General features: G+C 46.0%; 1 protein-coding gene across 2 annotated transcripts in view; it reads right to left on the bottom strand.

The window, feature by feature from the left end:
• The window catches only part of Fig4 (FIG4 phosphoinositide 5-phosphatase), a 117,998-nt gene that overhangs the window by 41,124 nt on the left and 53,622 nt on the right, over nt 1-23,252 (bottom strand). For both annotated transcript variants that reach the window (XM_006982781.4, XM_076552409.1), the window contains exons 11-17: nt 21,291-21,424; nt 20,131-20,247; nt 18,420-18,465; nt 17,181-17,329; nt 15,752-15,918; nt 7,032-7,170; nt 508-566 (exon numbers count right to left, since the gene is read on the bottom strand). In XM_006982781.4, coding sequence (XP_006982843.1) covers nt 508-566; nt 7,032-7,170; nt 15,752-15,918; nt 17,181-17,329; nt 18,420-18,465; nt 20,131-20,247; nt 21,291-21,424 — 811 coding nt within the window. The remainder of the gene's footprint in view (nt 1-507; nt 567-7,031; nt 7,171-15,751; nt 15,919-17,180; nt 17,330-18,419; nt 18,466-20,130; nt 20,248-21,290; nt 21,425-23,252) is intronic.

Raw genomic sequence — 23,252 nt, 5'->3', positions numbered from 1 at the left:
TAAAGTTGGGGAATTATTTAAATTTGGAAACATTATAATATACAGTACATTTTAGTGTATTCCTTTATATAATTTCTCCTGAGTTTCTGACACATTAATAAAATTTAGTTTAAATGTTTATATGCCCTTTTCACTGCCTAACTATAGGAAAAATATTTAATTTTGGCTTACTTCCTCTCAATCTCTCCAAGATATAATAAAAAAATTAATATGAAATGCAATCAGTCCTAACTTAAAATGAACTACCACATCAACCAAACGTTTGCACAGCTTACCTAATAACTCTAAGGCACAACACAGGAGGCAAAGGCCTACTCAGATAGAAGGAAGCATAATCATCTCTTTGTGTAAGACGCTAAGAGATGCTGTGGTCCCCTAACAAAATAGCAACATAATCATGAATCCACTTCTTTCCATAGGACAGCATATCAAATGCTAATGCTTTAAGCCTATTTAGGCATAGTTCTAAGACGTGGTAGAGAACCTGAAAGAGAAGCAGGTACTCACCTTCATCGTAAGGCAGTGGCAAATGCTTTATCACCTCCGGTGTCCACCAGTATGTGTAACTACAAAAGTAGAATGGACAAGAGGGACCAAACGTAAATAAATGCTGGCTTTCCACAAGTCCCCAGATAAAAGCTGCTTCCCTCCACTTCAAAGGTCCTTTGTTCTTCTTTAAAAACACATTTGCAGAGCTTTTGACATAGCACGTCTTCATATGCTCAAATGCTCCTCATGCCCTTTGCCGCTACATGTCCACCACCAGAGATTTGCAAAATACCAATATACTCTGCTGCTGCTGCTGCTGCTTAGTTGTAGCTAAAAACACAGGTTTGCATAAACTCGGCAGGCTCCGGGTTACCCTCTGGGTGCTATCTCACCTGGTGAACAGTGAGACCGTGACCCGAGTCTAGTTACCAGAGAACCAAGGCTGCTTCTCTACTCTGCTATGGGATGTGTGTGTACAGTTACTGAAGCAGTCCACTAGAATCTTCAAGGAGCAAACTGGACAGTCCTAATGAACAAGTTCCCCAAGGGCGTAACATGAGCCCCATCCATTCTAGCTGAAAAATGGACCACTTATGTGCAGAGGCCAGAGCCAGGGCAGGGAATATCAACTGCCTGGGCTTCTGCTGGAAGAGTCATCTCTGACATATGTAGAGAATCGGAACAAATCCTGAAACCCCCTTCTCCCTCAACTAAGAATTTAATGGCAAATCAAATTCTAATAAAATAGAGATTCCAGGAGAAAGAGCTGTGTCAACATTTGTGAAAGCTAGAAAGAGAATTAATAAATACAAATGTAAAAGAAAGACAGATTTCCAATAGTTAAAGCCTATGGCCCAAAACACTGCAAAGGAAGTTTAATATAATGGGTTTTAAAAGATAAAAATGCTGAAATTATGGTCATGAGTATTGCTAATTATGAAAAAAAATGAAGCAGCACCCAAATGCCACTGGCAGGATGTCTCCTGGAGACGACAAACAGAAGGCACACTGGAAAGAACAGGATGGAGCAGGAAGCCTGGGCTCTGGGGTGTGAGCAGAGCTGACAGCAGAAAAGGCTTCCTGGGCTCTGATCAGGACTTCTGTCCAAATCCACAGTGCACAGGTACCCTTGCCCTTCCTACACATCAAATTCTGAGTCAGAAGACTGGCCCGGAGTTCCTGAGTATTTACACGCTACCGGGTGCCACTGAAGGACTGATTCCAAGCTGCTTTCTCAACAGCAGGCCTGGGACCATGCAAAGAAAGGGGAAGAATCTGCCGCTTGCAGAGGCTGACTTCAATTGCTCAACGTCTATCAGTCACCTGCACGGTATCAGACGCTGCTCTAAGTGTTCAAAGAGCTACACTGAGAATAACAGGCGCACACAAGGCAGAGGGGTGTGTACAGCCCAAGCCGGAAGCAAGCAGCAGATCATCTCTGGCCAAGTGTCCTGGTGCAGGTGAGATCCGAACCTTACTCCATTGCAGATGGCTAAATGCAGTCTTCCGATTTTACCATATGCACTGCCAAAGCAAGCATGATGAATGCATTCTTGATGCTCCAAGTGAGAGGAAGACAGATCCCGACAACTACATGTCAGTAAAGGCGACGTCAATCCCAGCAAAGTCACAGATTCAAATGTCCCATAGAGACAGGTTGTGAGTAACCAAAGAGATAAATTTGCATAGACAAACAAGCCACATCCATGCTAGTTTCATTGTCTTTTGTAGGCAGAGACTCAGGCCAGAGAAAGACATGGCCCCGCTGTTAGAAGGGTGGAGGGTGACGGGGCACACACGCACATAAGGCAGAGAGAGTGTGTCTTCCAATCTCGGATGACCCAGCTCGGGCAAAGGAGGCCGTAGAGAAGATATCAACTAGAGTATGAGGAACTTGCTAAAAATATGTTACTTATACTTGGCTTGCTTAGGAAAAGGAAAGCGAACGCTGTCTGAAGAGTGAGTTTTACCTTGGAATGTACTAGTCAGATGTGGTGCTTTGAATGGGAATGGTTCCCGTAGGCTCATCTATTTGAATGTTTGGTTCGCAGTTGGTGGAACCGTTTTAGGGGGTGGCCTTGTTGGAGGAAGTGTGTCACTACAAGTGAGCTTTGAGGTTTGAAAAGCCCGTGCCAGGCCCAGCCGCTTTCCCTCCCCCTCCCCTCCCCGTCCCCCTCCCCTCCCCCTTCCCCTCCCCCTCTCAGCTACTCCTCTGCTGCTCTTCCCGCCTGTCTGCTGCCGTGCCCCCCACCATGGTGGTCATGGACTCACCTCTGCATCTGTGAGCCAGCCCCCAGTTAAACGCTTGCTTGTGTAAGTTGCCTTGGTCATGGTGTCTCTTCACAGCAATAGAAAGGTTAACTGAGACAGACAGACAACTAGAATTAAGAGATACTTTTGTATCAGTGATTTGAGACCAGGCTGTAAGTTTTCAGACTATATGATTAGACTACATTTCTCTAAGCAAGATAAAATGACTTAAGAATGTTTTTGAAAAGCCTATGTCCTGAGCGGGTCCCAGAAACAAAGAAGCCCCCGAGACAGACATGCCCTGGAGAGGAGGAGGACAATCCTGCCGCCTCCACCACCTCTCCCAGGTGCATCCGCTCCAGGGGAGAGCACCTGTACAGGCAGCGCCCTGCTTTGGCTAGGGATCACCAAAGAGGAGACTGGCTATTCAGAACTTCTTCCTTTGGGTACAGCACCCATCAATCACTCTTTTCTTCTTAGTCCCTATAATTAAGAGTGCTGAATTCTGCTGGATTACTTAGCTCGAAGCGAATCTTAAGAGGGACTGTCTTTAATTCTTCCAGCTACCTTGAGAGTTCTTTAGAACAAGATAAGTGAACGTGAAGAAAGCAGTTAATATCACAAACAAGACAGAGACACATGGACAGGGTAACAGCATCTTAAGACCCACAACTGTTTAAATCCCAACCAAAAGTACCAGACAGTGTTACATGGATGGAGTTATCAGATGGTACACCACAGGTCCGACCCAGCATTTTTCATCCAAGACTTAGACTAAGATCAAGATGGGCAGCTGATTAAATCTGAAGAAGCATTTTATGTACTTCTTAATACTACAGGAGGATTTGATTAATAAAGAGGATGTACTTAACAACTTTGTCTTTCTTGAGGAAGCAGGCATGACAAGAATGATGTCCAGCCGGGCAGTGGTGGCGCACGCCTTTAATCCCAGCACTCGGAGACAGGCGGATCTCCTGAGTTCGAGGCCAGCCTGGGCTACAGAGCGAGTTCCAGGAAAAGTACCAAACTACACAGAGAAACCCTGTCTCGAAAAAACAAAAAAAAAAAAAATAAATAAATAAAAAATAAAAAAAAGAATGATGTCCACACGGAAGTGTGACATGGTTAGGGATGTGGTGTATCTAATGGATAAGGAACTCAGAGAACACTGTCATCACAAAATGCTGAAAACAGCTACAGTACTCTTACATTCAATAACGAGCAGAGAGTGCACACCAAGTGGTGACCCCATGGTCTCACAATCACAGGCAAAACCCAGGTCATGCTCTGACCCCTCCTGCAGGCATGGCTGCAAGCTTAGGGCAGACCTCAGTGTCTACACTGAGGGAGAGTTACTCTCGACATGGGAGTCCCCGAGAAACAGCTGGAGCATCAGGGGCTGGAATGTATGAAGTTATCTTTAAACATTTAGGACTATCTCGTAGATGAGGACTCATCTTCCCAAGAGCTTGGTGGGCTGAGGGGGTCACCCCCATAAGATTTCAGTGAAGCAGATCTCAGGCCGAGGTGAGAAACAGCTGTATAAGTGATGGCCCTAGCAACCGCCTCCTGACGGGGGTGGGGGGGTGGGGTGGGGACCACACATTCTGGGCACAATCCAGGGTAGATGGTGACTCTCTGGGCAGACAGGAAACTCACAAGCTAGACTGAGCAGGGCCAGAAAACCAACTTGAATGATGAATGAAATAATTGATGTGTGATATCTAAACCCAGGCTGGGACCATTATAAACATGTCCCTGGCATAAGGTAATGGATGACGTATTAACCAGGCTTCGAGCAAAGGTGTGGTGAATGGTGTGAGCATTTCAACACAAGTGGCATTCAGGGGAACAGAAGCGGTTACTCAAAAGCACCTGAACCCTCGGTAGAGTTGGTTTTATGTCCCTCCCCCGTTATCAGTAAAGGCATTACAGCATTGGTAAACAGTATGAACACAGGACAGCCACCAAGTGTGAACACATAATCAAGTGTCGATTGCCTACTACATTATACAGAGGACGAGACACTGCCCAAGTTTCCAGATTTTACGGGCATCCTGTATGATTTTTTAGTAAAGGCTATTTCCTTGGAGAGCAACAACGATATTAACACTATGGGACTCACTGTGTGCTAAGCTTTTCGATGACCTGGGCTGATCCCCAGGGAAGCACGATTTCTTGATAAAGAAGCAGAAGTAGACCAGTTGGCTGACGTTATGGAAGGTCACTCCCCGGGTGTCAACAGGAGGTGGACCAGGGCCCAGCGGCTTCAAGACTGCATTCTCACTTATGCCTTAAAATGACCTTCTGAGGTCCAGTACTACCTCCCTTCTACCAACAAGCAAACAAGGTCCCAGGGGGCGGTAAGGGGTCCCAGAAACTTGAACTCAGTGCCATGTGAGCGAGCCTGAGCCCCACACACTCGTGTCTGTTGCTGCCTCTGGGTTAACATTTGTGTGGGGGTCACCCCAATTTAACAGTCATCAGGATAACCTGCACAGCTGGGGGACACCCACAAACCCCACCAAACACTGGAATGCACCGTAGAGTGGCAAGCTGTGCTGACGAGAGCATCACCTGGAGATTTCTATCAAACAGGCTCGGGTACCGCGGAGGAAAGTGACGGGGTGAGCCCCATTATCTACCTCGATGAAACTGTCAGGCCGTGGCAGGCCTGTAACTGCTCTTGCTGAATCATCTAAGTAGCTGAATAATCTCAGCCAAGGCACACTCTCTCGGCACCTCAGTTTCCTATTTTAGGAAATGGGTTGTAACACCAGCTTCCTTTTGTTCCCACACATAGGCCCCCAAGACCGCCTGCTTCAGTTATGTAACCCAAGATAAGCAAGTGGCGTTACACTTGGGAATCCATAGACAGTCCTGCTGCGGTAGGAACTGGAATGTTGGCTGATTCCAAGTTGTATCTCGATAGCTTCAGTTCTGCACAGTGCAACATTTCAGAACATCAACCACGTTTGCCTCTAGTCAATTAACCAGCAAAGCAAAATACTAGTGTTTACACACACATTATAAATAATAACTACAATTTTAAAACTTACAGCGCTTCAGTTCTAGAGGAAAAAGATCATGAATTAAGGTATCTATTCTAATATGAGCTGATGAGAATGAAAGTGAGAAACCTATTAACCCTGAGACTTGGCTAACATGTTAAATATTTCTGCAGCAGCACAGGCATTTCCAACAACTACATTAGTGTATATGATTGCCTGTGGTCTGTACACAATCAGAGATGGGCAGTAACTCACAGTATTGATAAAACAACTTTGCCACATCAACCTGACTCTGTGGGAGGAAAGCACCTTGGTGGAGTCTGATGTCACTACATGCTCTGAGGGGAGAGGAGCCATGTTCCAACTTCCTATGGATGCTCAAGAGGCACAATTGATCCTACCAGCACAGGACTCCTTACTTAAGACACTAAAGAGCTTGTAGCTAGGTTCTCGGGATGAGTATGCGAGACGTGCACATGGCCCTTTGCATCCTGCACATGAGGAAAATGAGGCTCGGAGAGGTTCAAGAAATAGTCTGAGGCACACACTTGGAGATGTCCCAGCTCAGATTCATGCAACTTGGAAGCTCATGTTATGTAACACCATATTAAAGTGCTTCGGGGAAAATGTTCATTTCTCTTCAGAAAACTCTTATGAGCTAAAAGGTTGACACACATCTCACTACGGAGGCCAGGCTGGCCTCAAACGTGCAGCCATCCCACCTCCGTGCTAAGATTAAAAGCATGTGCCTCCATGCTTAGCTCTTTAGAGAATATTCTTACTAATTTAACGACAACCAAAGAGCCTATACTGGTGAACGGCTCCAGAAGGCCAAATTGACAGAAGTGGTCATTTGCCACTAGAATCGCAGCTCTGGGTTCCTGTGGGGACACAGAGCTATTTGTGTTGGAAGAACATCAGCAAGCACTTCCGACTCTGGTGTGACAAAGTAAAACTGCTCAGCTCTCACTTGAAAACGCCACGGCTGGCTTGAGTCTTGGGTTTCTTTCCCAGTTGTAGGAAACTTTCAAGAGTGAAGTTGCCCACTTGCTTTACAGGCTCTGTACCATGTCCCGTGACAGCGTCCTGGAAATTTACCTGGATGTCAGGGACCGTGCAGACAACCAGTGACTAACCATGATTTGCCAGGAAGTGCCCAAGCCACAGCACACACGCTAAGACTCCCTGCTTCACCCTATGCGCTCCCGCCATGCAATGGTTATTCAACAGCATCAAGTCTGAGTTGACATGGAAGACTGGGGGAGGGGGGGACACAGGTACCTCCTTCTAGACGGTGAAAGGCTCATGGTGTTCTTGTGGTGCAGGTAAAAGTCTGTGGGGAGTTCCCAGAGATGAGGTTTCCCTTCTGTGGGGTGGAAAACGCCCAGGAAGAGATTGATGGAATCTTGTCTATCGGCATCTAAAAAGCAAAAATATGCATTTTCAGACAACCCACTGTTGATGCAGGCACCCCAGGAGGACATGGTCCCAAAGGACACTGATCCGACTGTAGTTTCCTAGACCAGATCTCTATGAAGATGCATTTGTATTTCAAACTCCATACACACACGTACAAACTCAGTCATCCACGTTCTGAGGGGGAGGAGAATCCTGCTTGTGAAGGATGCTTCCTTCTTGCCCAACACCTCTCATAAACAGGGGAGAGGGGATATAGACTGTTTCTGGAATGTTAGGGTAAAGCCACACAATATTTAGAGTGGCTCTGTTTTTAAAATAAAAAGCTATCATCGGCATTTGTTAACTTGTCTCAAGTAAACACCACACTTTGTTCTAAAGACAGAATGACCCAATTGCTATAGAAATTCTGCTGCATGACCTTGACCCAGTCAGCTGCAGAGTTCCCGCTTGGATCCCTTCTTCCACAGAGACACTGTTTACAGCATCTCTGCCCCTCAGCTGCAAAGCTGGCCTCTTCACGGACAATGAAGACAGCAAGGGCACATGAAGAGCGTCCTCATGCCAACTCTCCAGCCGCCTCAACACTGCCCTCCCACACTGTGCCTCCACCTGACAAGCCTGGCTGGCACTCGCCCGGTGTCCTTTCCTCCTTACGTTTGGTGGTAAACACTCACACTTGAAGTGCTGTGTGCCCACCTTTCCCATTCTACACTTTCTGCTCCCTGGGCCCCTGTATCAGAGGCCTCAATATTCAAGTTTTTCACAGACACTCACCCTCACCTCCTTCTGAAAACAATGGAGGACTAAGAGGAAGCACAGTAGAATGCCTGCTGTGGAACCAATAAAATAAAGTGTACTTTCGTCCAACAGCCTCAGTAAATGCATACACCTGAAATTAGTACTGGGTTATCTTGTCGGTTTAGCAAAAGCAAATGAAATATCAAATATGTATGCCTATTATTAATAGTTTGACAGGAAGCATTCTATTAAAATAGCACTTACCTTTCAGGCTAAAAGTAATACATAAAAGGGATGTGTTTATATGCTGTTTTCTTTGGGGCCTTTTTTTCTACTTGCTGAGAGAAAATGCATATTAAATGATACAGACATTACCACCCCAATTTTTATCTCTTTACATAGCACCAAAGTAAACATCCTGCTCTCAGAGTAATATGATTCTCTATGCTTCCTGAATAGACTTGATCGCACTTGATAACCCATTTCATACAGTACCCCAGGATATCTTAATACTATCTAAAGCAGCTTTCCATTTTTCAGCCATGCTTTCAAGGAGTTTGTTTCACCTTCTAAATCAAACAGCATCTTCCTTAAAATTTTAGCAAGTATAGTAAAGACAGAGGAGGTAACAAGCATTCCTCAACAGACACTCCTTCCACAGACTATCAGAGGTTATTGAAGCCATTGCTGTTGTTACAACAGAAAGTCTCTCTATGATGGAACAGTCACCTAAGCTTGGGCTAAACGGCCACCCCAAAAAGCCTAGGCACTGGCTAGATACTATTTTTTTTTTAACAACTTAATTATTTTATGTTTGTGAACGTTTTGACTGCATGTACATCTGCACACCAGAAGACGGCATCAGATCCCATGAGACTACAGTTATAGATGGTTGTCCATGCCATGTGGGTGCTGGAAATTGAACTCTGAAGAGCCCTTAACCACTGAGCCATCCCTTCAGTCCAAGATTTCCACCACCTCAACCCCCCCTCCCGTTTTTTGAGACAGGGTTTCTCTGTGCAGCCTTGGCTGTCCTAGAACTACTTCTGTAGACCAGGCTAGTCTCAAACTCAGAAATCTGCCTGCCTCTGCCTCCCGAGTTCTGGGATTGAGGGCGTGAGCCACCATGCCCAGCCTGTCTGGACGCTTTCAACTGCAAAATAAACTAGCCTTTCCCTGCAAGATGGTAGCACTTTGGGTATGGTCAAGTGCTCAACAGAGGTTGGTCTTATGTAGCCCAGCAAGTATGAAGACTAACCATTTATGCTTTAAAACCCAAATCCCTATGGACCATTCAAATACCATTTGAGCTATTACACAAACCAGCTTTATTACTAATTATATTTCAAAGGCACAGGACTGAATATAGTAATTTTTAATTAATTGTCTGAAAACATTGTGGAACTGTATTATAGTAATATTAAGTTTGTGATGAAGTGGCCTCTTTTATCAGCAAAAGAGGGAACTACTGTTCAAGAACTGGCACCTTCAAACTGCTGGGGAGAAGAAGAATGAAATTAGATCCCCACCTTGTACCGTTTAATGAAACAAATGCTATGGGGCGTAAGAATGGCACAGATCGACACCCAGGAGACACAAGCGCGTGTAACACTGAAAAGAAGGAGAGAGAACCAATGAACGTGCAAAAACCCAGCTCCGCTATTTCTCAGACAAGCGCTGACTAAGTCATTTCCACTAAAGACCTTCAAACCCAGTGCTCCCGGACTTGTTGAGAGGAACACTAGGTTCCTGGATCAGTGAAGCACGCCTGAGTGTGTCTGTGAGGGCCTTCCAGAGACGATGGCACCATTTGTGGTGGTGAAATGTAGGGGGTGGGCCTATTTGGAGTGGGTCTCTGGGAGCATGTCCCTGGGAACTGTCCTGCCTGGCGGCTTCCTGTACTCCCCTCGGCTTAGGCAGGAAAGCGCCTTCAGTAGTTCAGGGCCTACCACAGTGACACTTAGCCCAAGCACACAGGGCCAAGCAACCACCGAAAAACCCTACAAAAATGTGAACTAAAAATCAATGCGCCTCCCTTAGGTTTACGTGATGTATTTTGTCATACTGATGAGACTAGTACATTGCGGACCTGAAAGACATGTCTACCTTCTGACCTGGTAAATACGCTTTTTGCTCATTCTCCATAAGCAAAGGTAAGACGCAAGGAAAAGACTGTTTTCAAACACATCTGTTCAGGAGGATGGCAGATGCACACCAACTAGATTATAACACGAAGGATAAGGAGTTACTAAACAACCACATTACAGAAGAAGAGTGCCACAAAGGTCATCCAGGTCATCTCAAGGGCAAGCAGATTCTAAACCACATGCATAACAAAAGCAGAGCTATCCTGTTTGCCTAAAGATGAACAAGTGGATCTCTCTGGGTGTGGGATAGGATTTATTCGTGAGATACTTTATACTATTTAGGGGTCAAATCCAGGGCCTTACACATGCTGGAAAAGTGCTCTACCACTCAACCAAATCTCTAGCTCACTATGTAGCTTAAGCTGACTTTGAACTTGCTATGTAGCCCAGACTGACCCTGAACTCAGGACCACTCTTCCTCGGTGTCCCGAGAGCTGTGATTACAGCATGTCTCCCCAGGCACAGTCACTTTGAGACTCAGCAGTGGTCTATGGTAGGAGGAGAATAATCTGGACGGAAGACCTCTGTTCCCCAGTGTCATACCTACGAATATTTTACATTACATTACATTAAGAGCATTTTGCAAATATAACTGACTTAATAATAATAACTTCAAGATAACAGGGAAATTATTCTGAAATATCTGAAATTACGTGGATCCTTTAAAGGCAGAAAAGGAAGGCAGAAGGGATGATAGAGAGATTTAAAGCACAAAATGGACACAGTGTGCCAGTGAGGACTATCAAACAGAACAAGTCACAAGTCAATGAATTCCTCTAGACTTAGAGCCAGCAGCCCATGAGAACACTGAACCTCAATCCCACAACTGCATGGGATTCTGTCGCCAACCAGAAAGAGCCATGGCATCTCTAGATAACAGCCCAGGTTAACTGACATGCTGACTTTATTTCATCCTTTTCAGCAGAGGACACGGGTTGAGTACCGCCGTGGTTAGTTACTATGGAAAAGGAATGCAGTATTTAACAGGAGGATTGTGGTAGGCATTTGGATGTGTCTGATTGTCCAATGTGTGAGGATGCTCCTAGGGTAAAAGTGCAGAAAGAGAAGACAGGATAAAGAAGGTTTAGAAATAGAGTGGCCATCAACAGAGAGTCCGGGAGAGATAGTACAGGAAGAAACAGGCAGTGTCAGCCCAGACCAACGTTGAACGGGTAAGAGGGAGACAGAGAAGTAACCAGTGAATGTGGTGACCTGCAGACTGCTGGCAATCCTGAAATGGTTTCAGCGTCAAACCTGGGTGGATGCCCAACAGAGCAGAACAAGAGGCGAGCAGAGAACTGGGCCTGCAGCTGCAGGTGGAAGATGCAGGATCAGAGAGAGGTGGGAGGTTGGATGGAGAACACCCATGTGCTTCTGTTAGTGGACGGACACAGAGAAGAGATAGACTGTACACAGCAGCAGGGTTTATTACCACAGGGAGAGCAAGAGCAGGGGGCAACTCAGGACACAGCAGACAGCCTGCCTTAAATTAGGGCAGGGACACTCCAAGGGCTGAACACAATTGTCTGAGGGTCTCTGCTGCTGTGAAGAGACATCACGACCACAGCAACTCTTATAACGGAAAACATTTCATTGGGGCTGCCTTCCAGTTTAGAGGTCTAGTCCATTATTGCCATGGAGGGAAGCAAGGCAGCGTGCAGGCAGACATGGTGCTGGAGAAGGAGCTGAGAGTTCCACATCTTGATCCACAAGCAGCAGGAGGCTGCGTCACATTGGCAAGACTTGAGCTCCCAAGACCTCAAAGCCCGCCCCACAGTGACAGATTGCTCTAACAGGACCACACCTCTTAATGGTGCCACTCCCGATGGGCATTCAAACACACGAGTCTACAGGGTCCATACTATTCAGACCACCACCACAATGTAAGGGAGACTCCATGCAGATATGCACAGTTTCTGCATTTGGCAGTGAAAGGAAGTTCCCTTCCACAACTTTGATTTTCTCAGTGAAGAGTGAGCCAAAGTCAGCAGCTGAGGGTCACAGAGAAGATCAAGGCATGGGGCAGTCATTCCAGGGAGCCAGAGACATACTAGGGAATGTCCTAAGGCTGCCAGGCTGTCTGCAGTGTGCTCTGTGCACCCTAAAGCGAGAAGAACAACTTAGATCTCTCCGCCTGCCGTGTTTAACTGCTCTGGCTGTCGGAGGGTGATGAGCCTTGATTTCCTAATTATCAATCACATTCCCACGAACATTTCTGCAATTGCCTTTTCTGCTATAGCCGAACAGGATTTACTTACTAAAATTTGTTGCTCTGAGTAGGACCTCAGACGGTCATCTCACTATTTGCAACAGGTTAAAATGTTCTCTGCACATTCCCCTGTATGTCCCCTTCTGAGGTGAGCAGAAAAGGGACAAGGACACAGCACCAGCAGAGCACCTCCTGGCGCCGGGGAAACCAGCTCAGTACTGTCTTCACACTCGCCTGTCTCCCCATGCATGATCATGGCAGTCTTCACTTTGTGAGCTTGCATTTTAGTTTCTGAAGCTGTTTGAAGAGGACATGGACCACTTCCACCATCTACTACATTTAAATTATACATATGCATGATGTGTGTGTGCACACATGTGTGCGCATGCACTAGAGTGCATGCATTCATAGGTGTGTGTGCATATGTGGGTGTGTGCATACATGTGCATCTGTGTATTCTGAGATAGACCATGCTATGTTGCCTAGGCTGCCTTCAAACTCATAAGTTTGAGGTGTCTTTTTGCCTCAGCCTCCCAAGGAGCTGCAACCACAGGCCTCAACAACAGTGTTTAGCTTTAAGAATAGTTTTTAAAAATGGGTCCAACAAGGGTTCTGAAGAATGGCTTAGACAGCAGTCGTCTGTCTGTACAAACTAAGGGTAAAATTCCCAACCACTTAATTTCATTAATTTAGTTTCTTAATTCTAAACATCTTCCTGCTCAGCCCACAGGCATCGTATAACAAGACTGATTAAATGGGCCAAAGTGGTCTTTAATACTCAAAAGAAAATCATTCTATATTTTCATCATTATATAACACTCAGTTATGACAAAATAAGGTGCACACCCCAATGACACCACGCTTCTTAAAATAAAGACGTCTGTTTCAGCCACATTATTCATAATGCCTTTCATAACAGCTCATTTTTAAGCTTGCATAATTTAGCTGTACCTTTCTATCTGTACATACTGATCTCTTGTATCATCATTACCTAAACCATGCCTTTCTTTCTAAATCATCTACATAACTACACATTCCTTTCTGTTTCCTACTCCGAGTGAGCAGCCTTGGTCCTTAAGTGTCAATCATGGTCCCTGCCGCAGGGCTGTTTCTCTAAGGGCAGTTCTAACCCTTTACCATGGTGACAGGCACCCAGAGAAGTCTATCCTTGTTGGTACTTGTTGGCATGGCTTACAATTGCACCTTCCATATAACTTTTATGTATTGTGTCTCCACAAGGGATCTGGAAGCCTGAACCCCTGATGCCAAGGAATGTCATCACACACAGAAATGAGATCTTTGTAGACAGAATAGAATTAAGATGCAGTCATACGGGAGTACAGCGAGTGGGCTCTAGAGTCAGCGAGGCCAGTGCCCTTACACTAAAAGGAGAGACACAGACGAGCACACCGTGAGGACTGCTCAGCACAGGAAGGAAAGTGTGTGGGGGGTCTGCAGGCAGAGACTAGAGGACTACTGTTGCCAGTCAACAGACACCAAGGACCGCCAACCACAGCAGACAGAAGCGAGGGAAGATTCTCATCTACGGATCTCAGCAGAACTGCCCTGCTGACACTGTGAGACTTTCGGTGTCCACAACCGGAGACGGTCAGCGTCTGTTGTTTGATGCTATCGGCTTAGTTATGTGTACAGGACCTGTGGCTTACTTCTGATCAGTGGGCTCAGCCACGCAGTAGGATGTCATTATCACAATCTGTGACCTATTGGAGACTGCCCTGTTAGCCTGGCTGATGGGCGCCTTCCTTTGCCCTTTGTGAAGCAGCAGGTGGCCCCGAGTCCTGCAGCGCAGAACTAGATTCTGCCAACTTACAGGAGCTTGGAGGCGGCTCCTTTCCCAGCTAGGACTTCAGATGAGACGGCCTGAGTGATACCCTCAGCCTTCCGACTCTAAGCAGGAGACACCACCCCCGCCCCCGATCTGTGCCTGGACCAATGACCCACACAAACTGTCAAAGTGATCATGTGCTGTTTTACGTTGCTAAGTACATACACACAGTCATAGCTGACTCACTTCCATTCACTCTGGACCTCGTAAACATTGAAAGTAAATGTTGACTCGCATGGATGTTTCTGAGGCTCCTATCGCTCGGGACTCTCTTGCAACTCCCTTGGTATGAGCACATGCATCTTTTTAGACGAGAGAAGGCTCATCTAAAAATGTTTTACCTCCTGGTTCTACCTCCTGGTCCTCAGTTGCCAGGGCCTCTTGGTCCTTCAGGAGACTCACTGGCTAGGGCCCAGGCCAACCCAATGCAGTCAGCGTCATTGGAAGCTACATCTGGTTACCATCAAACATTCATGTCCTGTAAGGTTTACTCCAAGGACGCAGACAGTTCTCACCATACAGCACCATCCTTGGCCATCCCTCTGCCGTAGACCTGATGCAAAGCCATCCATGGCGAACACATGGGATCCCTCCAAAGGCAGGACGCCCCAACAGGCTCACCGAGAGCCTGCTGAAGCCACTCTCTCCCTTCACTTGAGGTAAGAAGTGGGAGTGGGTGACAGAGAAGCAGGCAAGAGCAGTTCATTCCAGAGAACAGCTTCACCACCCCTCCACACAGTCACTCAGAGTTTTCTCCCTCTTCTGTTCAAGAGAGGACGACTCATAGGATCAACCGTTAAACGGCTCCTCCTGGATGGATTCTGTGTGTGGGATCTGCCTCACAATGGCTTCCCTGTGTGATACACGTTATGTATATTGACAATGGCACCAGAATGGAGAGAGGAGAGCACCACCGAAACACCCTGTTGGATTTGGTACGTGTAGGTCATCAGAGTATGAGTCATCAAAGTATGAGTCATCAAAGTATGGTTTGTCGTTATTCATTCCTAGTAGACATTTTTAAGTTGAGCAACACATTCATAAACAACCACTAAGATGTTAACCTCTGTTTGGAAAAAACAAAAAACAAAAACCACCCCAACTATTCAATACTTTCAAACTTCTCCATTCAGAAACACTGAAGGAGAAAGACAAAAGGGGAGGAGGCAGGAAGTCCAGCCATGATCCAGCACATAAGATCGGCAACTACGGGGCAGGCAGAATGCAAGAGTGTTGTGTTTGAAATACGGACTTTGGGGACGGTAACTCTGTTGGCAGAGAGCTTGCCTGGTGGGCACCAACACTTGTGTTTAATCCACAGAGCCCTGTAAGTCAGGCATGGTGAGGCACCCTGTAATCCCAGCATTTAGGAAGATCCAAAGTTCAGGGTCATCCTCTGCTACTCAGTAAGTTTGAGGCCAGCCTGGGGTATATGAGACCCAGTTGAAAAAAATTATTTTAATATTAATTTGTCTATTGAACAAATAGTTAGAGAACTTTTTAATCACAAATTCTATTTTATTTAAATTACAAATAATTTAAACCTTATTTAAATAAATAGCTGAAAGGAAAAAAGTATGTGTACAAGAAGTCAAACACACTTAAAATTTAAGTGTTAGAAATGCCTACAGCAGAGAATTACCTGAGAAGGCGTTGCTGTAGTATCGAGACAGAGTCTGCATGATGTCTTTGGAGTGCTGGGTCCAGGGCGCTATCTTCCTGTAGGTTTTTACCCGGTGAACGAGCTGAGAGCCTCCATACTGCAGGGAAAGGGTGTCTCCGTGATCTTCGTAGAGTTCCTCAAATAACCTACACAGAAGGAAACCTCCCATTCTACAACAGCCTGCTGACTCAGGTCTACAATGCCGCTACCAAGGAGCTGAGCAGGTCACACAGTCTGGGCCCTGCCTGGACTCAGAGGGAATTCAAGGCAGCCTGGGTAAGTTAGGGAGACCCTGTCCCAGAAGGAAAACTGAAGAGAAGGCCTGGGTAGAGCTCAGTGGTGGAGAATTTGCCCAGCATGTGCCATGCCTTGGTGAAGTCCCCATCACGGGGGAGGGGGAGATTAACCAAAATGACTGACAAGCCACTCACTGGGCCAGACTCAGGAAAAAAAAAAAAAGAAAAAGAAAAAAAAAGACTTTCACTTTATGAATTCCCCTGAATCTTTCAAGTGGACTCTTCAACATCTTGAAAATAAGTGTAAATGTAAAATGTATGGTGTTTTATAACGATCCAAGGTCACAGAAACTCTTGATGAGAAAACGACGCACCAAAAATCTAACTTACTAAAGCTGAACCAAGCTGTTTCTAACCACATTCACTTCCATGACACCATTTTGGTGCCTCTGAATTGTTAAATATATATAAATGTCTTGTTACAACATTTATTTCTCATAGCTCCAGGGGCTGCAGCATCTACGATAAAGACATCAGCAGACTCACTGTCTAGAAAGTTCATTCACAGGTGGTGCCTTCTTGCTTTGGCCTCACATGAGGAAGAGAATAGCAAACATCCTTGGTCACTTTTAATATGCCGCTGGCCCCAAGGATGAGGGTTCTGCCCTTGGATCCAAGCATGTCCCAAAGATCCAGTCTCCTAATACCATCACTTTGGGGGTGAGGATTTCAACACAGGGTGACAGGAACATTCTGCCCACAGCAGACATGCAAGTCATATACTTTCTCTTTTCACAGAGTTGACGGACAATGAAGAAACAGTAATCCTTAATGTAGAATCCATCTTACACATTCTGTATCTTTAGTTCAAAACATGTGCAGAACTGGTACTATTTTTCATTGCCATTTGGGTTTTTATTTAACCTACTAGTTTGTCTAAGTACTTGGGATTTATCTAAAAAACATAATGTTTAACGATGATGCAAGCAAACCAAACAAGACCTGATGGCAATAATATACCAGCATGTAACAGAAACACAGAACTAACTTGAATACTGTCAACGAGCAATAAATCTTTGGGAAGCTAAAGGTAGAAATGAGGTTATAAGTCCTTGTGAGTCACACCTGCCTGCTGTCACTGCTGACATTCAACAGCCCCGAATCAGGATTACCTCACTGCATCCGTATCGAATTGCAGATTCGGCTTGTCAATCAGCCCTAGGGAATAGAGCTGGTAAGCCAGAGCGCACTTGCCCACCATGAACTGCGCTGTGTTGGTGCGATCTAAACAGTCCACGCAGTTGGTTCGCAGAATGCCAGTCTACAGAGAGCACAGGAAGTTCTAGGTCATTGTGCAGACACCCAGACTACTTCTGAACCACAGGAAAATCCTGTGCATTAAGTAACAGAAGAGAAGCTGGGTGCTAGTCCTGAATAAGTGAGTTAAAGATTAAAACAGTAAAGAACATTTTGCTAATCGTATAAGGTTATATTTACTGTACACTTAATGTCACCCTAACAGCATTGCTATACCCAGTCTATATTTGAATTTACTTCAAAAGCTTAACAAGATGAAGTAAACAGCTAATACTTTCTATATTTACTAATTAGTAAAATATGGATTTTTATCTGATATCTCTCCTTTATTATAAAAACCAAATATTCAGTGGTTAGAGCCGTATTTTTTAAGGTTGTATGTGTGCCAAGTGTGCACTGGTGCCCTCAGAGGCCAAAAGAAGGCACCAATTCCCTGGAGCCAGAGTTACTGCTGGCTGCAAGCCATCCCACACAAGTGTGGGAGGAGACGGGTGCTGGGAACCGAACCTGGGTCTTTTGGAAGAGCAGGAAGTGCTCTTAACCACAAGCCATCCCTCCAGTCCTAAGCCATATCATTCTTAAAGCGCAGCTCAAAAATATAATGCACACTAGCTTATTTTCCAAAGTCAGCCTAACCTATCATTTCCATACTCTCATTTTTAATTTCCAGTAATAAAAATCTTTATGCAGAAAAATGTATAGGCTATACTATCAGCTATACATCTTTGTATAAGGTTTAAACACTAGCAGAGAGGCTTTTAAAAAATCATTTTAATAATTTTGCATCAAATACCTCTTAATAGTTCCTAATAGAAAACGTGACAAAAAAAAATTAGCTGGGTATGGCAGCAGATGCCTGTAATTCCAGCACTAGGAAAGCCAAAGCAGGTAAGTCTCTGTGAGTTTGAGACCAGCCTGATCTAAAAAACATAATATTTAATGATGACGCAAGCAAACAAATGCTAGGCTAGCCAGGGATGCACAGTGAGACCCTGTCTCAAACAAAACAAAACAAAAAACAAATCCCAACCACCCAAAACATTACATACCATCGACATAGATTGTGTTCACTCTGAATATAATAATATCCATACCTGCAGCCGACCGGTGGGAATCACACAGCCTCCTAGTTCGTTCCACCTGGGTAAGAACAGACACATTCCATTTGATTTTCTTCCAATGCTGGGCATGAACCCCAGGGTGTGGGCTCCCTAAGCACGTGCACTACAACGAGGCCACAACCCCAACCCCATTTGTTTGTTCCTTAGGGAAAGACATAATAATATGCATTCACGGATTTTAAGAGTCATAGCGTTAGAAGGGAAGGTCTCCATTTTCTGCATCTGGACATCAGATGATTCTGTACTCTCACTTTTTCAGATGCAGAAAATGGAGATGCGTCGGTCACTGTGTTCTACTTAAAAAGAGCTCAGGATGGAGGCATCTTAAGTCGCCTGTGTCTCTCTTGGGCACCCTCTCTGTGTTCTCCCAGCATCCCTTGCTTTCCTTTAAGCCCGTACCTTTCTTTGGTCTCGGTGACCACACACAATTGCAGGCATCTTCCTAGTAAGGCCGTCCACACCTTTGTACACACTGTGTATATTAAGAGTCCCTAAAATTCAAACCCTGCAAACTAGGGCAGAAGAGAGGATTCTTCCAAATATAAACACTAATGGTTGATTTGGGGTTTTTCATTTGACCACCGGAGTTAACTATGTTATCTGAAAATCAAATGCTGGAAATACGTAATATTGATTCCTTTAAAGACAAAAAAGGCAGAGGCCTTCATCCAAAGCAGCCAACAAGCTGGCCACGACGAGAGTTATAGCAACCACTGTAGCATGCTAACAAATTCTACATTCATAAAAGCATCATCGTCAATCAGAAAGATTTCCCTGTTCTTTCTAAATACTAAACAGTGAACTCACTACAGAAAAATTTGCTTTACACACGTTTTATATAATGTTTATTCCACAAAGCAACTGGTAAGACTCCTGTGGCTTCCATCTGAAGGTATATAACCACCACAGGAATTCCCAAGTACATAGTGAATGTTCACTACATACTCCCCTGAGCAGCCTGCCTCCCCACAAGACTAAGTTAGTCCATCCACCCATTCTCTAATTAGCATAGACTTCCTGTATTTAGAATATTTTACTCTGTGTGTGTGCATGTGTGTGTACCCGTGCGCGTGCGTGACCATGTGCGTGCCGCAAGCTCTTGGAATCTGTCTGTGCTTCCTAAAGCTGGAGTTACAGGCACACACAGCTATGTACAGCTTGTCACACGGGTGTTGGCAATCCACACTCAGGTTCTCATGCTGTCACTAAGTCCTCTCTCCGACCCCTGGAATAAATACTCTGTACATAAGAACAAACACCGTGATTTACGTTTTCCTTGTGTCTGTGGTGTGGGGTGTGGGGCACTTGTGTACCTCACAGTACCCGATGGGAACGTCAAAGGACTGCATGTGGGAGTCTTTTTCCCCTTCTAATGTGTGGGGCCCTGGGGTTCAGGCTTGCTGGGAGGAGCCTCTACCTGCTGAGCCCTTGTGCTGACTTCACAGTGTTTTTAGGGACGGGGTCTCCACCTGGCCTGAGCTTCCCAAGTGCACTAGACAGGCTGGGATGACCAGTGAGCCCCAGGGACCCGCCTGTCTGCCTCCTCGGTGTTGGGATGACAAGCACATGCCACCACACTGGCTTTCTTACGGGAGGTCTAGGCACTGAACTCGGGCGTGCAAGCTTGTGTGGCAACCGCTTTATCTTCCCATCGCTTATTTCAAGTTTTTGATATCGTACGTACTTTTCATCTGGCCGTAAAATGCTGCAGTAAGAGTCAGGGCGGTTCACAAAGAAACCTGTCTTCTTTACCACGCTTTCTGCAATCACGTTCAGCCGATCGAGAACATTGCACAGCTTACTGAGAGAGGAAGAGTGAAAAAGTGAGAACTCGGGTATTGATGTATCATGACTCTCCCATCTGAAGCCGGCAACATCCACAGCCACGATGCCTGGGGATTCAACTGTTTTAATCAAGTGGTTTATGTCACAGAAACACTGAAATAATTAAGGTAGAATTACAATGTGTACTCAGTGGCTAACAATAAGACCAGTAACTTAATATCAAACACTGGTATCGAATGCCTCAGTCTTGGCCTGGGACAGTCCCGTGAGAGGTTTTCAATGAAGCCTCTCCATCCTCAGTAGCAGTCAGTCAGGTGACTCCATAATCAGGCAATGACTATGCGTAGTGAGTGCAGTGGCAAAGGAAGATGAATTGGAAAATAAATTAATATGACTGCATCAATCCCTTAACTAACATAGTCCAGGTAAATGGGTGTGTGTGTGTGTGTGTGTGTGTGTGTGTGTGTGTGTGTGTGTGTGCGCGCCTGGTGTATTAACTCCACAAAACCGTTCAGGGAAAAGACACAACAATATAGTCACGGTAAATAAGCCCAGAATTCACATGATGCGCGGTGAACAATGCAAGGTTCAATGAACCAAATCCTGAGGGACAGGAGGGATGAGGAAGTGTCACAGGGCGGTGGTGGAGGTGGGTGACAGGCACCAGGAAAACCCTGGCCTAGGACTAGCTCTGGGCATAAAGATCAGGTTTGCTCAGACGGAACAGCCCCGAATAAGTTAAATATCAAACTTATAACACTTCGGCCTGGTCAGCCAGTGAGCAGCTCAGATTTACCATGGACAGAGTTACGGCATGCTCATCGAGGAGAGGGGTCACCTGAGAGCAGCAGCCGGCTTCCTTGAAGAACAAGGTAGAGAGAAACAGGAACAGCAGACAAGAGGTGACAGAAGGCACAGGGGAGGAGCTTGTCACCTGTGGAGGCCCTCAAAAGCACCTCACCCACGTCTCACAAAGGAAACTGAAGGAGCCCTGTCACCCAGGAGACTCCCCAGCGTGTCACCGAGGAGGAGACGCCCCAGCACAGCGGTCTCTCTCACCTCTTGGTGTACTTGGCCATGTCCCAGGGGATGTAGACAATGGTGTGCTCCGGGGGCAGGAACTGGTTGAGGTAGGTGACGGCGGCCACCAGCTCTTCACTCAGGATCCTCTCGTGCTTCCTCTTCTCTCGCTCCTTATCAAAAACATTTCAGATCATTTTTACGTTAAAAATCTTCAATGTGGGGCCGGAGAGATGGCTGGGCGGGTAAGGGCACACGTTGCTCTTGCGGAGGAACCAGGTTCGATTCCCGGCACCCACGTGATGGTTCACAACCATCCATGACTCCAGTTCCAGGGGAATCTGATGCCCTCATCTGGCCTCTGTGGGCACCAAATACACACAGTGACATTATGCAGATAAGACACTCATAAAATAAAATCAATACATCTACTTTTTAAAACCTGTAAATGTCTGAATTACGAATCACCTTAAAACAGAATTGACTTAACCATTTTTCCCTTTCAGCTAGTTTTGTGGCTGGTGCTTCTTCTTAGTAAGAAAAGCCCAAGTCTTAAATACTGAAGTGAAACCCAGTTACTAGATGAAAATAATATCAATGTGAGTTAAGAGAGCTTCCCTGAAGGAGTCAGCAGCCCCGCAGAGCTGGGGAGGCTGGGTTTTCCTGGCTGATCTTCTGCAGCCCCAATGGCTCCATACAAGCCTGGCCCACACACCCACGGCCTGAACCAGCAACGTTCATTACCAAGGGGGAGACAAGAACCCACAGCTGCAGCCAGGGGTGCAGAGAGAAACCAGCACGCTCTGGACAGTCCATCCCTGCACGGGACAGCAGGGCGTGCCTTCGAATCCAACACAGGACGGCAGCAGGACAGTCACTTCATCCCTCCACACTGTGGCAGCGTGGCCTGAGGCTGGAAGGCTCGCATGGGCCCGAGCCTCACCCCTGCCTCTGCCCGCCGCATCTCCTGGGTTAGCACCCCGCTCTCACTGAAGAAGGCTGTGTGGCCCTGCGGGGCCGCATGCTACCCTTCAGCGGAGCTGCCGGTTTTCCTTGGCTCACAGCAGCGTCTCCCTCACAGCATGAAAGTGGGATTTAAAGGGGACAAGAGCACGGTGAGTTCTTCCCACAGCCTTCAGTGAAAAGTAGCTGTTTTTACCGTCACCTTGGCCAGGCCTTTCCTTAGAAACAGAGCAAACTACAGCAGACTTCAGAGATGCTACAGTACCACTGTTGGCATCCAAATGTGCTGTTTTCAGTCCTGGGGCTCCCTTTCCAACTGCCACAAACTGAATTAATAACATTGCAGAAACAAACAAGGGTATGTTTTGCACAGCTGAATGAAACAAATGGAGAAATTACATAAGAATGAAGAACAGAGTTAAGAATAGGCAAGGGTGAAAGTGTACTTTGCTTATATTTTATCTGGGAAAGTTACGTATCTAGAATTCTCAAAAGCTCTTTAAATTAAATAGGGAAGTAGAGCCCTTCTGAAATCCCATGTGAAATCTGCCCCTCTGTGAGAGAATGGAAAGAAACGGTATTTATTTAGTGTTCACAGCCGTGGAATCTCCTGTGTGCAGGCTGAACTAGATTAGTGCTAACAGGCTGCTCAGTCAGCCTCCTCAGGGCTGAAGAACCCTTCACAAGCCAATGCAAAAGTCCCAGATACAGGTCATCCTGTGTATCAGAGGGTCCTGGAGGGGGAGGCTCACACCAGGGCAAACGGGACAGGAAACGGAAGTGTTTCCTCCTTGCTGTCGTCCTGTGGACGGGATCGTCCTATGGACCGGGTCATCCTGTCAACGGGATCGTCCTATGGACCAGGTCGTCCTGTGGACGGGGTCGTCCTGTGGACACGGGCATTCCTTGGTAGTTTAACCACAACCTACCAAGATCTTCTTCCAAGTGAAAAAAAAAAGAAGCATTTCCTTTTTTCCTATAAAGGAAATAGCTGATGATGGACGGGGCTAAGTAGCTCGGTGGTCCAGCTCTTGCTGG

Source organism: Peromyscus maniculatus, chromosome 16 (assembly GCF_049852395.1).
Source record: "Peromyscus maniculatus bairdii isolate BWxNUB_F1_BW_parent chromosome 16, HU_Pman_BW_mat_3.1, whole genome shotgun sequence".
NCBI lineage: Eukaryota > Metazoa > Chordata > Mammalia > Rodentia > Cricetidae > Peromyscus > Peromyscus maniculatus.
This window is presented reverse-complemented; position numbering and strand designations above follow the sequence as displayed.